This window comes from Oncorhynchus nerka, linkage group LG6, assembly GCF_034236695.1.
Source record: "Oncorhynchus nerka isolate Pitt River linkage group LG6, Oner_Uvic_2.0, whole genome shotgun sequence".
In the NCBI taxonomy this organism is placed as follows: domain Eukaryota; kingdom Metazoa; phylum Chordata; class Actinopteri; order Salmoniformes; family Salmonidae; genus Oncorhynchus; species Oncorhynchus nerka.
In genome coordinates, this window is record NC_088401.1 from 625,705 (window position 1) to 645,089 (window position 19,385).

The 19,385-nt window shown below is 39.6% G+C and overlaps 1 protein-coding gene across 4 annotated transcripts in view; it reads right to left on the reverse strand.

Moving 5' to 3' along the window:
- Positions 1 to 4,585: 4,585 nt before the first annotated feature.
- Positions 4,586 to 19,385, reverse strand: part of phex (phosphate regulating endopeptidase homolog, X-linked) — a 53,792-nt gene continuing 38,992 nt past the window's right edge. Inside the window, exons 10-22 of one of the 4 annotated variants that reach the window (XM_065019190.1) lie at positions 10,457 to 10,550; positions 9,766 to 9,894; positions 9,443 to 9,544; positions 9,288 to 9,365; positions 9,090 to 9,193; positions 8,621 to 8,679; positions 8,487 to 8,541; positions 8,328 to 8,395; positions 8,117 to 8,247; positions 5,994 to 6,059; positions 5,732 to 5,836; positions 5,561 to 5,637; positions 4,586 to 5,485 (exon numbers count right to left, since the gene is read on the reverse strand). In XM_065019190.1, coding sequence (XP_064875262.1) covers positions 5,383 to 5,485; positions 5,561 to 5,637; positions 5,732 to 5,836; positions 5,994 to 6,059; positions 8,117 to 8,247; positions 8,328 to 8,395; positions 8,487 to 8,541; positions 8,621 to 8,679; positions 9,090 to 9,193; positions 9,288 to 9,365; positions 9,443 to 9,544; positions 9,766 to 9,894; positions 10,457 to 10,550 — 1,171 coding nt within the window. In that variant the 3' untranslated portion in view covers positions 4,586 to 5,382. Of the gene's footprint in view, positions 5,486 to 5,560; positions 5,638 to 5,731; positions 5,837 to 5,993; positions 6,414 to 8,116; positions 8,248 to 8,327; positions 8,396 to 8,486; positions 8,542 to 8,620; positions 8,680 to 9,089; positions 9,194 to 9,287; positions 9,366 to 9,442; positions 9,545 to 9,765; positions 9,895 to 10,456; positions 10,551 to 19,385 lie in introns of those variants that run through there. The other 3 variants (XM_065019191.1, XM_065019192.1, XR_010464032.1) reach the window with 3 other exon arrangements.

Below are 19,385 nucleotides of genomic sequence, written 5' to 3' on the forward strand. Positions count from 1 at the left end.
AGATGTGTTTTGTTCGTCCTCTCGTGTACTTTTGTAATTTTCGTCTTTTTTGTATATATTTCAATTTTATTTTCAATATCTTTTCCATTTGAGTTCAATTATACCTTTCGGTAACCTGTCTCACCCAATTTGATACGGAACCGCTATTATTTAAAAAATGTAGACCTTAAAACAAGAACCACCTAGCCATCAGAAGCTAACCAGCTAATTAGCTACAATATATTTAGTCATTGATAGCCACTGCTAGCAGCCTTTACCTTCTGCACAGATACCAGCCCTTTTTTAGCTTGGATAATACTCGCCAGCCTACCAGTAACGGACTGTCTCTCCATTACAATGCCGGATTTCTGCCGTAATACCTGGACCATTACTCTTGATCTTCAGAGCTAGCTAGCACCCACTGAGTTACCCAGTACCGAAGCTATCTAGGGAGGCCCACCTCCCACCTCCCGGCCTACTATGCAGTCTATCACAGTGCCATCCGTTTTGTCACCAAAGCACCATACACTACCCACCATTGCGACCTGTACGTTCTCGTTGGTTGGCCCTCGCTTCATACTCGTCGCCAAACCCACTGGCTACAGGTTATCTTCAAGTCTCTGCTAGGTAATGCCCCGCCTTATCTCAGCTCACTGGTCACTATAGCAGCACCCACTCGTAGCACGCGCTCCAGCAGGTTTATCTCACTGGTCACCCCCAAAGCCAACTCCTCCTTTGGTCGTCTTTCCTTACAGTTCTCTGCTGCCCATGACTGGAACGAATTGCAAAATTCTCTGAAGCTGGAGACTTACATCTCCCTCACTAGCTTTAAGCACAAGCTGTCAGATCAGCTTACAGATCACTGCACCTGTACATAGATGGGCTGTTTACAGATGGGCTATCTCCCTACCTCATCCCCATACGGGTATTGATTTATTTTGCTCCTTTGCACCCCAGTATCTCTACCTGCACATTCATCTTCTGCCGATCTACCATTCCAGTGTTTAATTGCTATATTGTAATTACTTCGCCACCATGGCCTATTTATTTCCTTAACTTACCTCATTTGCACTCACTGTATATAGACTTTTTGTTTTCTTTTGTTCTACTGTATTATTGACTGTATGTTTTGTTTATTCCATGTGTAACTCTGTGTTGTTGTATGTGTCGAATTGCTACGCTTTATCTTGGCCAGGTCGCAGTTGCAAATGATAACTTGTTCTCAACTAGCCTACCTGGTTAAATAAAGGTGTTCTCAACTAGCCTACCTGGTTAAATAAAGGTGTTCTCAACTAGCCTACCTGTTTAAATAAAGGTGTTCTCAACTAGCCTACCTGGTTAAATAAAGGTGTTCTCAACTAGCCTACCTGGTTAAATAAAGGTGTTCTCAACTAGCCTACCTGGTTAAATAAAGGTGTTCTCAACTAGCCTACCTGGTTAAATAAAGGTGTTCTCAACTAGCCTACCTGGTTAAATAAAGGTGTTCTCAACTAGCCTACCTGGTTAAATAAAGGTGTTCTCAACTAGCCTACCTGGTTAAATAAAGGTGTTCTCAACTAGCCTACCTGGTTAAATAAAGGTGTTCTCAACTAGCCTACCTGGTTAAATAAAGGTGTTCTCAACTAGCCTACCTGGTTAAATAAAGGTGTTCTCAACTAGCCTACCTGGTTAAATAAAGGTGTTCTCAACTAGCCTACCTGGTTAAATAAAGGTGCAATAAATAAATAAAAACAGTTGACCGGGGCAGAAATTTGACGAACTGACTGGAATGGAACATCCTACGATGTTGACAGTCACTCTTCAGTAAGGCCATTCCACATGGCTGTCAGCTGATAGTCACTGAGCTCTTCAGTAAGGCCATTCCACATGGCTGAAAGTCACTGAGCTCTTCAGTAAGGCCATTCCACATGGCTGTCAGCTGATAGTCACTGAGCTCTTCAGTAAGGCCATTCCACATGGCTGTCAGCTGAAAGTCACTGAGCTCTTCAGTAAGGCCATTCCACATGGCTGTCAGCTGATAGTCACTGAGCTCTTCAGTAAGGCCATTCCACATGGCTGTCAGCTGAAAGTCACTGAGCTCTTCAGTAAGGCCATTCCACATGGCTGTCAGCTCCATTTTACACATCCGTCAGCAATGGGTGTTGCTGAAATAGACAAATCCACTCATTTTAAGGGGTGTCCACATACTTTTGTATTTATTGTGCGTACACTTCTATGCATGCTCAGGCGACTCCCTCAACATTAACAGGACAGAGAAACCAAAACTTGTTATTCACAAGTGTAGCAGGTTGTGAGCTCTGAAAACCTTTCCACACTCCCAGAATGAGAATGGTAAATGACTGTAATTAATACATGCGGTAACAGAAATTAATGTAACCAAATGTCAGGGTTGAACCGGTACATTTACTACTGGTGACATATGTTATGGGGAATTGATAAAAAGAAACAATCAAAGGGCAAACAATTAAAGGGAATTGTCATTAGGATATTACACTGAAATATATAAACACAACATGTAAAGTGTTGGCCCCATGTTTCATGAACTGAAATAAAAAATCCCAGAAATGTTCCATATGCACAAAAAGCTGATTTCTCTCAAGTGTTTTGCACACATTTTCTTACATCCCTGTTAGTGAGCATTTCTCATTTGACAAGATCATCCATCCACCTGACAGGTGTGGCATATCAAGAAGCTTATTCAACAGCATGATGATTACATAGGTGCACCTTGTGCTGGGGACAATAAAAGGCCACTCTCTAAAATGTGCAGTTTTGTCACAACACAATAGCAAGTTTTAAGGGAACGTGCAATTGGCATGCTGACTGCAGGAATGTCCCACAGAGCTGTTGCCAGAAAATGTAATGTTAATTTCTTTACCATTAGCCGCCTCCAACTTAATTTGAGAGAATTTAGCAGTTCGTCCAACCTGCCTCACAACCGCAGACCACGTGTATTGTGTAGTGTGGGCGAGCGGTTTGTGGATGTCAACGTTTTGAACAGACTGCCTCATGGTGGCCGTGGGGTTATGGTATGGGCATGCATAAGCTACGGACAACGAACACAATTGTATTTTATCTATGGCAATTTGAATGGACAGAGGCCCAATGTCATGCCACTCATCCACCGCTATCACCTCATGTTTTAGTATGATAATGTACACAATTCCCTGGAAGTTGAAATTGTCCCAGTTCTTCCATGGCCTGCATACTCACCAGACATGTCACACAATGAGCATGTTTGGGATGCCCTGGATCTACATGTATGGGAGTGTGTTCCAGTTCCCGCCAATATCCAGTAACTTCACACAGTCATTGAAGAGGAGTGGGACAACATTCCAACAGGCCACAATCAACAGCCTGATCAACTCTACGTGAAGGAGATGTGTCACGCTGCATGAGACAAATGGTCACACCGGTTCTCTGATCCACGCCGCTACCTTTTGTTTAAGGTCTCTGTGACCAACAGATGCATTTCTGTATTTCCAGTCATGTGAAATCCATTGATTATGGCCTAATGAATTGATTTAAATTGACTGATTTCCTTATATGAACTGTAAATCAGTCAAATCTTTGAGATTGTTGCATATTGCAGTTATATTTTTGTTCATTATACAGTATTTTCAGCCCGAGGGCACAGAGAAAACTTTGGCAGCAAGGCATGGATTTGTATCCCCTCAAAAACAAACTCTCCAAAATCAAGAAATCCGTGCAGTGACGGAGAACTTTAACCCCTGAGTCTATAACAGTGAGAGAGCGAGTGTGACAAGTGGCTCCGTTGGTAGTGCTTTCAATACCAGGGTTGTGGGTTCAATTCCCACAGGGGACCAGAAAGTAAATGTAGGCAACACTAACGTCCAGTTGGCCAGTTTAACAACATGTAAATAGCAGAAGCACCAACACTGCTACTAATCAACAGAGGAGCAGAAAGAGTGGGAGGGAAGAGAGACAACAGGGAGACAAAAACATTTCTGAACTGAATGAATCCTCCAGAGTCTGATGTCACATCTGCAGCCATCCACACAGCTGATGGATAGATGAGCAGACAAGTAAAGACCAGGGAGGGAAAGGTCTGATGCTGCAGATGTGTGCGCACACTGTGTGTGAATGTGTGTATTCTTTAGGGGATTTAAGTCCATTCAACCTCTCAGAGCTGATCTGTAAATATCACTCTTCCTCCTTTGCAATTCCCACATTCAATGCCTCCCTTTACCTCTTTTCCATATCTCTCTTCCTCTCTCTCTCTGACGGACTCTTCTCCTGCTTTAGACCAGTTGTCTCTCGTTCTTCCTCTACCTCTCTCCCTCTTTCTCTAGTTTCTCTTTCTATACCTCTCTCTACCCCTCTACCTCTTATTCCCTCTTTCTCTACCTCTCTCCCTCTACCCCTCTTTCTCTACCTCTCTCCCTCTTTCTCTACCTCTCTCCTTCTACCCCTCTTTTTCTACCCCTCTTTCTCTACCTCTCTCCCTCTCCCTTATTTTCTCTGTCTCTCAGTGTTCAGAAAAAGACAAAGAGAGACAGATAGACAGTAAACATGTTTTCTACCTTTTAGAGAAGTCTGATTAGATTATAGTTACAGACCAGAAACAGAGATGACAGACACACAGTGAGGTGTAACTGTTTTATGTAGACACGCTATAGGTTGCCATGGGAACTGCAGACATAATTGACTGTAATAGCCAGGATGAATCTCTAACTCGGAGAGAGAAGAGGACGTATGTGTGTGCGTGTGCGATTTTGTTCCCGGTAATATCAGTCATGTTATGCTCAGCCTTAGTAAAGACTCTGCTCTATCTCACGGAGTTTAATACATCCAAACACACAGGGAATATTCATCAGAAATATAGAACATTTCAATCACATCAGTTAAAGAGAGACAGATACAACACTGTTTTAATAAAGTAATATAGAATAAATCAAGTTACAGTAACATAGAATAAATCAAATTGTTGTAATATAGAATAAATCAAGTTACAGTAATATAGAATAAATCAAGTTACAGTAACATAGAATAAATCAAGTTACAGTAATATAGAATAAATCAAGTTACAGTAATATAGAATAAATCAAAGTTACAGAAATATAGAATAAATCAAGCTACAGTAATATAGAATAAATCAAGCTACAGTAACATAGAATACATCAAGTTACAGTAACATAGAATAAATCAAAGTTACAGAAATATAGAATAAATCAAGCTACAGTAATATAGAATAAATCAAGTTACAGTAATATAGAATAAATCAAGTTACAGTAACATAGAATACATCAAGTTACAGTAACATAGAATAAATCAAGTTACAGTAACATAGAATAAATCAAGTTACTGCATTACACACACACAAGAGGGAGAGGAGGGGAAGAGGAGAAGGAAAATGTCAGTGGGATTCAGCAGTAGAACACTTTACCAAATACGGCAGGACTCCGCCCCTCGGTTCATAACCGATGAATCAGGACAGCTGAACGCCTGTCGGAACTCCTCATAGTTACTCATTGCCCCGACAACCCTGCGTAGCAACAGAAAAGAGTGGGGTCAGAAACGTTGAAACTAAAGGTGTGTTTGTGTGTGTATGAGTTCTTACCTGTACTTTGGGGGGCTGTGGGCTCCACTCTGAATCTGGTCCCTTGCCGCTTCAGGTCTGTAGGAGTTACAGCGCACCTAGAGAACACACACAGTGAGAGAGTAAAAAAGAGAGAGAAAGACTGTGTGTGTGTGTGTGTGTGTGTGTGTGTGTGTGTGTGTGTGTTCTTACGTGTGCGTAGCTGAGAAAGAACAGTTGGTTGTTGTTGAGTCCAACTCCTGGAAGTAATGGCTCCTCAATTCCTCCTCTACTCTCTTCTATCCACCTCCTATAGGCCTACACACACACACACACACTTTTAAATAGGCAGTCGGAGAGAGGCGAGGTGAAAGAGAAAGAGGAAAATACAGAAAGAGAGAGAGCAATAGACAGAGAGAAGAGAAAGAGGAATGAAAGAAGATAAAGAGAAGGACAGAGAGAAAAAGTTTCCTACTTTGAAAGCTTCTCTGATTCCGCCGTTGTCTGCAATGTTCTCTGCTAGGGTCCTCTTCCCCCTCACCTGATTACACAGGATAACAGATCAACACACTGTTCTGATAGGGTCCTCTTCCCCCTCACCTGATTACACAGGATAACAGATCAACACACTGTTCTGATAGGGTCCTCTTCCCCCTCACCTGATTACACAGGATAACAGATCAACACACTGTTCTGATAGGGTCCTCTTCCCTCTCACCTGATTACACAGGATAACAGATCAACACACTGTTCTGATAGGGTCCTCTTCCCCCTCACCTGATTACACAGGATAACAGATCAACACACTGTTCTGATAGGGTCCTCTTCCCTCTCACCTGATTACACAGGATAACAGATCAACACACTGTTCTGATAGGGTCCTCTTCCCCCTCACCTGATTACACAGGGTAACAGATCAACACACTGTTCTGTTCTAACCCAACACACTCCAACCGACCCGTGTTCTGTTCTAACCCAACCAACCCAACACACTCCAACCGACCCGTGTTCTGTTCTAACCCAACACACTCCAACCAACCCAACACACTCCAGCCGACCCGTGTTCTGTTCTAACCCAACACACTCCAACCGACCTGTGTTCTGTTCTAACCCAACACACTCCAACCGAACCGTGTTCTGTTCTAACCCAACACCCTCCAACTGACCCAACACACTGCAGCCGACCCGTGTTCTGTTCTAACCCAACACCCTCCAGCCGATCCATGTTCTGTTCTAACCCAACACACTCCAACCGAACCGTGTTCTGTTCTAACCCAACACCCTCCAACTGACCCAACACACTCCAACCGACCCGTGTTCTGTTCTAACCCAACACACTCCAGCCGACCCGTGTTCTGTTCTAACCCAACACACTCCAACCGACCCCTGTTCTGTTCTAACCCAACACACTCCAGCCGACCCGTGTTCTGTTCTAACCCAACACACTCCAGCCGACCCAACACACTCCAACCGACCCGTGTTCTGTTCTAACCCAACACACTCCAGCCGACCCGTGTTCTGTTCTAACCCAACACACTCCAACCGACCCCTGTTCTGTTCTAACCCAACACACTCCAACCAACCCGTGTTCTGTTCTAACCCAACACACTCCAACCGACCCCTGTTCTGTTCTAACCCAACACACTCCAACCAACCCGTGTTCTGTTCTAACCCAACACACTCCAGCCGACCCGTGTTCTGTTCTAACCCAACACACTCCAGCCGACCCGTGTTCTGTTCTAACCCAACACACTCCAACCAACCCGTGTTCTGTTCTAAACCCAACACACTCCAACCGACCCCTGTTCTGTTCTAACCCAACACACTCCAACCAACCCCTGTTCTGTTCTAACCCAACACACTCCAACCGACCCGTGTTCTGTTCTAACCCAACACACTCCAACCAACCCGTGTTCTGTTCTAACCCAACACACTCCAGCCGACCCGTGTTCTGTTCTAACCCAACACACTCCAGCCGACCCGTGTTCTGTTCTAACCCAACACACTCCGACCGACCCGTGTTCTGTTCTAACCCAACACACTCCAACCAACCCGTGTTCTGTTCTAACCCAACACACTCCAACCGACCCAACACACTCCAACCGACCCCTGTTCTGTTCTAACCCAACACACTCCAACCGACCCGTGTTCTGTTCTAACCCAACACACTCCAACCGACCCCTGTTCTGTTCTAACCCAACACACTCCAACCGACCCGTGTTCTGTTCTAACCCAACACACTCCAACCGACCCCTGTTCTGTTCTAACCCAACACACTCCAACCGACCCCTGTTCTGTTCTAACCCAACACACTCCAACCGACCCCTGTTCTGTTCTAACCCAACACACTCCAACCGACCCCTGTTCTGTTCTAACCCAACACACTCCAACCGACCCCTGTTCTGTTCTAACCCAACACACTCCAACCGACCCCTGTTCTGTTCTAACCCAACACACTCCAACCGACCCCTGTTCTGTTCTAACCCAACACACTCCAGCCGACCCCTGTTCTGTTCTAACCCAACACACTCCAGCCGACCCGTGACGAACAGATGATGATGATGATGATGATGATGATAATATTCGTTCAGCTCTTACATTGAGTCCCGCCTCCTCCCAGCGATAGCTGTTGTATTGGTCGATCATACACTGGGTCTTGTCAGTGAAGGCTGTGATTGATGCGTTGCTCCACCACTGGTCCATGTTACCATCCTTATCATACTTCCTCCCTAAACACACACACACACATTCTTTATAAAAGTGTGTGTGTTTGTTTGTGTGTAGTTGTAATGCACTGTATGTGACTCACCATTGTTGTCAAAGCCGTGTGTTAGTTCATGTCCTACAATCACTCCTATGGCTCCATAGCTAAGAGACCTGAACACACACACACACACCAGAAATATGTTCATCGGCTAATGCCTGGCTCTGCCAGAGTGTGTGTGTGTGTGTGTGTGTGTGATCTCACCGAGGATAGTCCCGCCCCCAGAAGAAAGGCTTCTGGAGCTCTCCAGCCGGGAACCCTGAGTAAAAACACAGAACAGTTTGAATCCAGTGCCAACGCAATGTGTTTGAGTGTGTGTGTGCTCGTGTGTATCTTACTGATTTGATTGGTGGAGGAGCTGTAGAACGCGTTGACTGTCGTGGGATTGGTGAACCACCTAGAACACACAGCGAAAGTGACATCACAACCAGGAAGTCAACCGCCAGGGTGGTTGCCCTCAGTGATGTAGTGGTAAAACAAGAGGTAGGTAAACGCTGACGGACATTTGCGGTGAATAAAGTAGTGTTGTACTGGCCTTCTTCTTTCACTAACACACTGTAGCCTTCTATCTAGCTCTGGCATTGCTGATAGCTACTCTATTGAGGGAGGGGTTTTACCGACTGAGATATGTGGTTGACCCACCTAGCTATCTAAAGATGAATGCACTGACAGGAATTGGCTCGGGATAACAGCATATGCAAAATGACTCAAATGTCATGAAAATGGAAGTAATGCTCCCTATACTTTCAATGCATTTTTCTACTATTGGTGGGTTTCTCCATCAGTGGTTTTGTCATAGCAGCTCACTCAGTGCGAGGGACAGTCTTCCGCAGCCAGTTGAGATCCGATTGGGCAATGAAACGCAGAGTCTGCATCACATTACCGAAGTAGTTGTCCTCAGAGAATACAAGCTACACACGCAAACACACACACACGCACAAATTAGTACACACACACTAATATATGGACACTAACGTACATAAACACACATAGATTAATCCACACCTGTTTTATGTCTTGGTTGATGTAGGTGTCATTCAGTATGAACTCAGGATAGCCAACCTTGGCCAGGACTGTCTGAGCCTAGAGAGAGACAGAGAGAGACTTCACCAGCATTTTGGATTAAGACAGACGGACAGACAAGCTAGACAGACAGAAACCTTTTCTATAGCTTTCTTCTTGGTCGGTCCATCCATCCAGTCGTTGTCTCTCTCCAGCATGTTGATGAACGCCCAGCGAACTCCTTCAATCAGCTCCTCCATCTACGGACACGCACACTGATCAAACAAATCCACACACACACACAGACACACACACACACACACACACACACACACAGACACAGACACACACACAGACACAGACACAGACACAGACACAGACACAGACACAGACACAGACACAGACACACACACAAACACACACACACACACACACACACACACACACACACACACACACACACACACACACACACACACACCATGTGTTTCTTGTCCTCCTGGAAGTGTGTGTTGATGAAGAGTCGTCCGGTGGCGTAGACCAGAGTGTTCTCTACGTAGTTAACACACTTATCCCAACGAGGGGTCAGCGAGGTCGTTCCTGTGGTTACCTAAAAGTACACCGGTCAATACTGATTAAGTGTGTGAGTGTGTGAGTGATGGTGCATGTGCTGGGAAAGGATTGATCAGTGAGTGTGTGAGTGATGGTGCTGGGAAAGGATTGATCAGTGAGTGTGTGAGTGATGGTGCTGGGAAAGGATTGATCAGTGAGTGTGTGAGTGATGGTGCTGGGAAAGGATTGATCAGTGAGTGTGTGAGTGATGGTGCATGCTGGGAAAGGATTGATCAGTGAGTGTGTGAGTGATGGTGCATGTGCTGGGAAAGGATTGATCAGTGAGTGTGTGAGTGATGGTGCATGTTGGGAAAGGATTGATCAGTGAGTGTGTGAGTGATGGTGCATGCTGGGAAAGGATTGATCAGTGAGTGTGTGAGTGATGGTGCATGCTGGGAAAGGATTGATCAGTGAGTGTGTGAGTGATGGTGCATGCTGGGAAAGGATTGATCAGTGAGTGTGTGAGTGATGGTGCATGCTGTGAAAGGATTGATCAGTGAGTGTGTGAGTGATGGTGCATGCTGGGAAAGGATTGATCAGTGAGTGTGTGTTCTACAGACCCGTGTGAAGTCCAGATATCTGTATAAGAAGCGTCGACTGAGAGTTGTGATCCTGGAGAACACTGTCCTCCACATGACATAGTTACTAACGGTCCTATAGAAACCATATGACATAGTTACTAACTGTCCAATAGAAACCATATAGAAACCATATGACATAGTTACTAACTGTCCTATAGAAACCATATGACATAGTTACTAACTGTCCTATAGAAACCACATGACATAGTTACTAACTGTCCTATAGAAACCACATGACATAGTTACTAACTGTCCAATAGAAACCATATAGAAACCATATGACATAGTTACTAACTGTCCTATAGAAACCATATGACATAGTTACTAACTGTCCTAAAGAAACCACAAAGAAACCACATGACATAGTTACTAACTGTCCTATAGAAACCATAAAGAAACCATATGACATAGTTACTAACCGTCCAATAGAAACATTTACATTTACATTTACATTTAAGAAACCATATGACATAGTTACTAACTGTCCTATAGAAACCATATAGAAACCATATGACATAGTTACTAACTGTCCTAAAGAAACCATATAGAAACCATATGACATAGTTACTAACTGTCCAATAGAAACCATATAGAAACCATATGACATAGTTACTAACTGTCCAATAGAAACCACATGACATAGTTACTAACTGTCCAATAGAAACCATATGACATAGTTACTAACTGTCCTATAGAAACCACATGACATAGTTACTAACTGTCCAATAGAAACCATATGACATAGTTACTAACTGTCCAATAGAAACCATATGACATAGTTACTAACTGTCCTATAGAAACCATATAGAAACCATATGACATAGTTATTAACTGTCCTATAGAAACCATATAGAAACCATATGACATAGTTGCTAACTGTCCAATAGAAACCATATAGAAACCATATGACATAGTTACTAACTGTCCTATAGAAACCATATGACATAGTTACTAACTGTCCTAAAGAAACCACAAAGAAACCACATGACATAGTTACTAACTGTCCTATAGAAACCATATGACATAGTTACTAACTGTCCTAAAGAAACCACAAAGAAACCACATGACATAGTTACTAACTGTCCTATAGAAACCATAAAGAAACCATATGACATAGTTACTAACTTTCCTATAGAAACCATATGACATAGTTACTAACTGTCCTATAGAAACCATATAGAAACCATATGACATAGTTACTAACTTTCCTATAGAAACCACATGACATAGTTACTAACTGTCCAATAGAAACCATATAGAAACCATATGACATAGTTACTAACTGTCCTATAGAAACCATATGACATAGTTACTAACTGTCCTACAGAAACCACATGACATAGTTACTAACTGTCCTATAGAAACCACATGACATAGTTACTAACTGTCCTATAGAAACCATATAGAAACCATATGACATAGTTACTAACTGTCCTATAGAAACCATATAGAAACCATATGACATAGTTACTAACCGTCCAATAGAAACCACATGACATAGTTACTAACTGTCCTATAGAAACCATATAGAAACCATATGACATAGTTACTAACTGTCCTATAGAAACCACATGACATAGTTACTAACTGTCCTATAGAAACCACATGACATAGTTACCAACTGTCCTATAGAAACCACATGACATAGTTACTAACTGTCCTATAGAAACCATATAGAAACCATATGACATAGTTACTAACTGTCCTATAGAAACCATATAGAAACCATACGACAGAGTTACTAACTGTCCTATAGAAACCATATAGAAACCATATGACATAGTTACTAACTGTCCTATAGAAACCATATAGAAACCATATGACATAGTTGCTAACTGTCCTATAGAAACCATGTAGAAACCATATGACATAGTTACTAACTGTCCTATAGAAACCATATAGAAACCATATGACATAGTTACTAACTGTCCTATAGAAACCATATAGAAACCATATGACATAGTTACTAACTGTCCTATAGAAACCACATGACATAGTTACTAACTGTCCTATAGAAACCACATGACATAGTTACTAACTGTCCTATAGAAACCACATGACATAGTTACTAACCGTCCAATAGAAACCATATGACATAGTTACTAACTGTCCTATAGAAACCATATGACATAGTTACTAACTGTCCTATAGAAACCATATGACATAGTTACTAACTGTCCTATAGAAACCATATGACATAGTTACTAACTGTCCTAAAGAAACCACAAAGAAACCACATGACATAGTTACTAACTGTCCTATAGAAACCATATGACATAGTTACTAACTGTCCTATAGAAACCACATGACATAGTTACCAACTGTCCTAAAGAAACCATAAAGAAACCATATGACATAGTTACTAACCGTCCAATAGAAACCACATGACATAGTTACTAACCGTCCAATAGAAACCATATAGAAACCACATGACATAGTTACTAACTGTCCTATAGAAACCATATAGAAACCATATGACATAGTTACTAACTGTCCAATAGAAACCATATGACATAGTTACTAACTGTCCAATAGAAACCATATGACATAGTTACTAACTGTCCTATAGAAACCATATGACATAGTTACTAACTGTCCAATAGAAACCATATGACATAGTTACTAACTGTCCAATAGAAACCATATGACATAGTTACTAACTGTCCTATAGAAACCACATGACATAGTTACTAACTGTCCTATAGAAACCATATGACATAGTTACTAACTGTCCTAAAGAAACCACAAAGAAACCACATGACATAGTTACTAACTGTCCTATAGAAACCATAAAGAAACCATATGACATAGTTACTAACCGTCCAATAGAAACCACATGACATAGTTACTAACTGTCCTAAAGAAACCACAAAGAAACCACATGACATAGTTACTAACTGTCCTATAGAAACCATATAGAAACCATATGACATAGTTACTAACTGTCCAATAGAAATCATATAGAAACCATATGACATAGTTACTAACTGTCCTATAGAAACCATATGACATAGTTACTAACTGTCCTATAGAAACCATATAGAAACCATATGACATAGTTGCTAACTGTCCTATAGAAACCATATAGAAACCATATGACATAGTTACTAACTGTCCTATAGAAACCATATAGAAACCATATGACATAGTTACTAACTGTCATATAGAAACCATATGACATAGTTACTAACTGTCCTATAGAAACCACATGACATAGTTACTAACTGTCATATAGAAACCATATGACATAGTTACTAACTGTCCTATAGAAACCATATAGAAACCACATGACATAGTTACTAACTGTCCTATAGAAACCATATGACATAGTTACTAACTGTCCTATAGAAACCATATGACATAGTTACTAACTGTCCTATAGAAACCATATGACATAGTTACTAACCGTCCAATAGAAACCACATGACATAGTTACTAACGGTCCAATAGAAACCATATAGAAACCACATGACATAGTTACTAACTGTCCTATAGAAACCATATAGAAACCATATGACATAGTTACTAACTGTCCAATAGAAACCATATGACATAGTTACTAACTGTCCTATAGAAACCATATGACATAGTTACTAACTGTCCTATAGAAACCATATAGAAACCATATGACATAGTTACTAACTGTCCAATAGAAACCATATGACATAGTTACTAACTGTCCTATAGAAACCATATGACATAGTTACTAACTGTCCAATAGAAACCATATGACATAGTTACTAACTGTCCTATAGAAACCATAAAGAAACAATATGACATAGTTACTAACTGTCCTATAGAAACCATATAGAAACCATATGACATAGTTACTAACTGTCCTATAGAAACCATATGACATAGTTACTAACTGTCCTATAGAAACCATATGACATAGTTACTAACCATCCAATAGAAACCACATGACATAGTTACTAACTGTCCTATAGAAACCATATGACATAGTTACTAACTGTCCAATAGAAACCATATAGAAACCACATGACATAGTTACTAACTGTCCTATAGAAACCACATGACATAGTTACTAACCGTCCAATAGAAACCATATAGAAACCACATGACATAGTTACTAACTGTCCTATAGAAACCATATAGAAACCATATGACATAGTTACTAACCGTCCAATAGAAACCACATGACATAGTTACTAACCGTCCAATAGAAACCACATGACATAGTTACTAACCGTCCAATAGAAACCACATGACATAGTTACTAACCGTCCAATAGAAACCACATGACATAGTTACTAACTGTCCTATAGAAACCATATAGAAACCATATGACATAGTTACTAACTGTCCTATAGAAACCATATGACATAGTTACTAACTGTCCAATAGAAACCATATGACATAGTTACTAACTGTCCTATAGAAACCATATGACATAGTTACTAACTGTCCAATAGAAACCATATGACATAGTTACTAACTGTCCAATAGAAACCATATGACATAGTTACTAACTGTCCTATAGAAACCACATGACATAGTTACTAACTGTCCTATAGAAACCATATGACATAGTTACTAACTGTCCTAAAGAAACCACAAAGAAACCACATGACATAGTTACTAACTGTCCTATAGAAACCATAAAGAAACCATATGACATAGTTACTAACCGTCCAATAGAAACCACATGACATAGTTACTAACTGTCCTAAAGAAACCACAAAGAAACCACATGACATAGTTACTAACTGTCCTATAGAAACCATATAGAAACCATATGACATAGTTACTAACTGTCCTATAGAAACCATATAGAAACCATATGACATAGTTACTAACTGTCCTATAGAAACCATATGACATAGTTACTAACTGTCCTATAGAAACCATATAGAAACCATATGACATAGTTGCTAACTGTCCTATAGAAACCATATAGAAACCATATGACATAGTTACTAACTGTCCTATAGAAACCATATAGAAACCATATGACATAGTTACTAACTGTCATATAGAAACCATATGACATAGTTACTAACTGTCCTATAGAAACCACATGACATAGTTACTAACTGTCATATAGAAACCATATGACATAGTTACTAACTGTCCTATAGAAACCATATAGAAACCACATGACATAGTTACTAACTGTCCTATAGAAACCATATGACATAGTTACTAACTGTCCTATAGAAACCATATGACATAGTTACTAACTGTCCTATAGAAACCATATGACATAGTTACTAACCGTCCAATAGAAACCACATGACATAGTTACTAACGGTCCAATAGAAACCATATAGAAACCACATGACATAGTTACTAACTGTCCTATAGAAACCATATAGAAACCATATGACATAGTTACTAACTGTCCAATAGAAACCATATGACATAGTTACTAACTGTCCTATAGAAACCATATGACATAGTTACTAACTGTCCTATAGAAACCATATAGAAACCATATGACATAGTTACTAACTGTCCAATAGAAACCATATGACATAGTTACTAACTGTCCTATAGAAACCATATGACATAGTTACTAACTGTCCAATAGAAACCATATGACATAGTTACTAACTGTCCTATAGAAACCATAAAGAAACAATATGACATAGTTACTAACTGTCCTATAGAAACCATATAGAAACCATATGACATAGTTACTAACTGTCCTATAGAAACCATATGACATAGTTACTAACTGTCCTATAGAAACCATATGACATAGTTACTAACCATCCAATAGAAACCACATGACATAGTTACTAACTGTCCTATAGAAACCATATGACATAGTTACTAACTGTCCAATAGAAACCATATAGAAACCACATGACATAGTTACTAACTGTCCTATAGAAACCACATGACATAGTTACTAACCGTCCAATAGAAACCATATAGAAACCACATGACATAGTTACTAACTGTCCTATAGAAACCATATAGAAACCATATGACATAGTTACTAACCGTCCAATAGAAACCACATGACATAGTTACTAACCGTCCAATAGAAACCACATGACATAGTTACTAACCGTCCAATAGAAACCACATGACATAGTTACTAACCGTCCAATAGAAACCACATGACATAGTTACTAACTGTCCTATAGAAACCATATAGAAACCATATGACATAGTTACTAACTGTCCTATAGAAACCATATGACATAGTTACTAACTGTCCAATAGAAACCATATGACATAGTTACTAACTGTCCTATAGAAACCATATGACATAGTTACTAACTGTCCAATAGAAACCATATGACATAGTTACTAACTGTCCAATAGAAACCATATGACATAGTTACTAACTGTCCTATAGAAACCACATGACATAGTTACTAACTGTCCTATAGAAACCATATGACATAGTTACTAACTGTCCTAAAGAAACCACAAAGAAACCACATGACATAGTTACTAACTGTCCTATAGAAACCATAAAGAAACCATATGACATAGTTACTAACCGTCAATAGAAACCACATGACATAGTTACTAACTGTCCTAAAGAAACCACAAAGAAACCACATGACATAGTTACTAACTGTCCTATAGAAACCATATAGAAACCATATGACATAGTTACTAACTGTCCAATAGAAACCATATAGAAACCATATGACATAGTTACTAACTGTCCTATAGAAACCATATGACATAGTTACTAACTGTCCGAAAGAAACCACAAAGAAACCACATGACATAGTTACTAACTGTCCTATAGAAACCATAAAGAAACCATATGACATAGTTACTAACCGTCCAATAGAAACCACATGACATAGTTACTAACTGTCCTATAGAAACCATATAGAAACCATATGACATAGTTGCTAACTGTCCTATAGAAACCATATAGAAACCATATGACATAGTTACTAACTGTCCTATAGAAACCATATAGAAACCATATGACATAGTTACTAACTGTCATATAGAAACCATATGACATAGTTACTAACTGTCCTATAGAAACCACATGACATAGTTACTAACTGTCATATAGAAACCATATGACATAGTTACTAACTGTCCTATAGAAACCATATAGAAACCACATGACATAGTTACTAACTGTCCTATAGAAACCATATGACATAGTTACTAACTGTCCTATAGAAACCATATGACATAGTTACTAACCGTCAATAGAAACCACATGACATAGTTACTAACCGTCCAATAGAAACCATATAGAAACCACATGACATAGTTACTAACTGTCCTATAGAAACCATATAGAAACCATATGACATAGTTACTAACTGTCCAATAGAAACCATATGACATAGTTACTAACTGTCCTATAGAAACCATATGACATAGTTACTAACTGTCCTATAGAAACCATATAGAAACCATATGACATAGTTACTAACTGTCCAATAGAAACCATATGACATAGTTACTAACTGTCCTATAGAAACCATATGACATAGTTACTAACTGTCCAATAGAAACCATATGACATAGTTACTAACTGTCCTATAGAAACCATAAAGAAACAATATGACATAGTTACTAACTGTCCTATAGAAACCATATAGAAACCATATGACATAGTTACTAACTGTCCTATAGAAACCATATGACATAGTTACTAACTGTCCTATAGAAACCATATGACATAGTTACTAACCATCTAATAGAAACCACATGACATAGTTACTAACTGTCCTATAGAAACCACATGACATAGTTACTAACCGTCCAATAGAAACCATATAGAAACCACATGACATAGTTACTAACTGTCCTATAGAAACCATATAGAAACCATATGACATAGTTACTAACTGTCCAATAGAAACCACATGACATAGTTACTAACCGTCCAATAGAAACCACATGACATAGTTACTAACCGTCCAATAGAAACCACATGACATAGTTACTAACCGTCCAATAGAAACCACATGACATAGTTACTAACCGTCCAATAGAAACCACATGACATAGTTACTAACTGTCCTATAGAAACCATATAGAAACCATATGACATAGTTACTAACTGTCCTATAGAAACCATATAGAAACCATATGACATAGTTACTAACTGTCCTATAGAAACCACATGACATAGTTACTAACTGTCCTATAGAAACCATATGACATAGTTACTAACCATCTAATAGAAACCACATGACATAGTTACTAACTGTCCTATAGAAACCACATGACATAGTTACTAACCGTCCAATAGAAACCATATAGAAACCACATGACATAGTTACTAACTGTCCTATAGAAACCATATAGAAACCATATGACATAGTTACTAACCGTCCAATAGAAACCACATGACATAGTTACTAACCGTCCAATAGAAACCACATGACATAGTTACTAACCGTCCAATAGAAACCACATGACATAGTTACTAACCGTCAATAGAAACCACATGACATAGTTACTAACTGTCCTATAGAAACCATATAGAAACCATATGACATAGTTGCTAACTGTCCTATAGAAACCATAGAAACCATATGACATAGTTACTAACTGTCCTATAGAAACCATATAGAAACCATATGACATAGTTACTAACTGTCCTATAGAAACCACATGACATAGTTACTAACTGTCCTATAGAAACCATATGACATAGTTACTAACTGTCCTATAGAAACCACATGACATAGTTACTAACCGTCCAATAGAAACCATATAGAAACCACATGACATAGTTACTAACTGTCCTATAGAAACCATATAGAAACCATATGACATAGTTACTAACTGTCCAATAGAAACCATATGACATAGTTACTAACTGTCCAATAGAAACCATATGACATAGTTACTAACTGTCCTATAGAAACCATATGACATAGTTACTAACTGTCCAATAGAAACCATATGACATAGTTACTAACTGTCCTATAGAAACCAT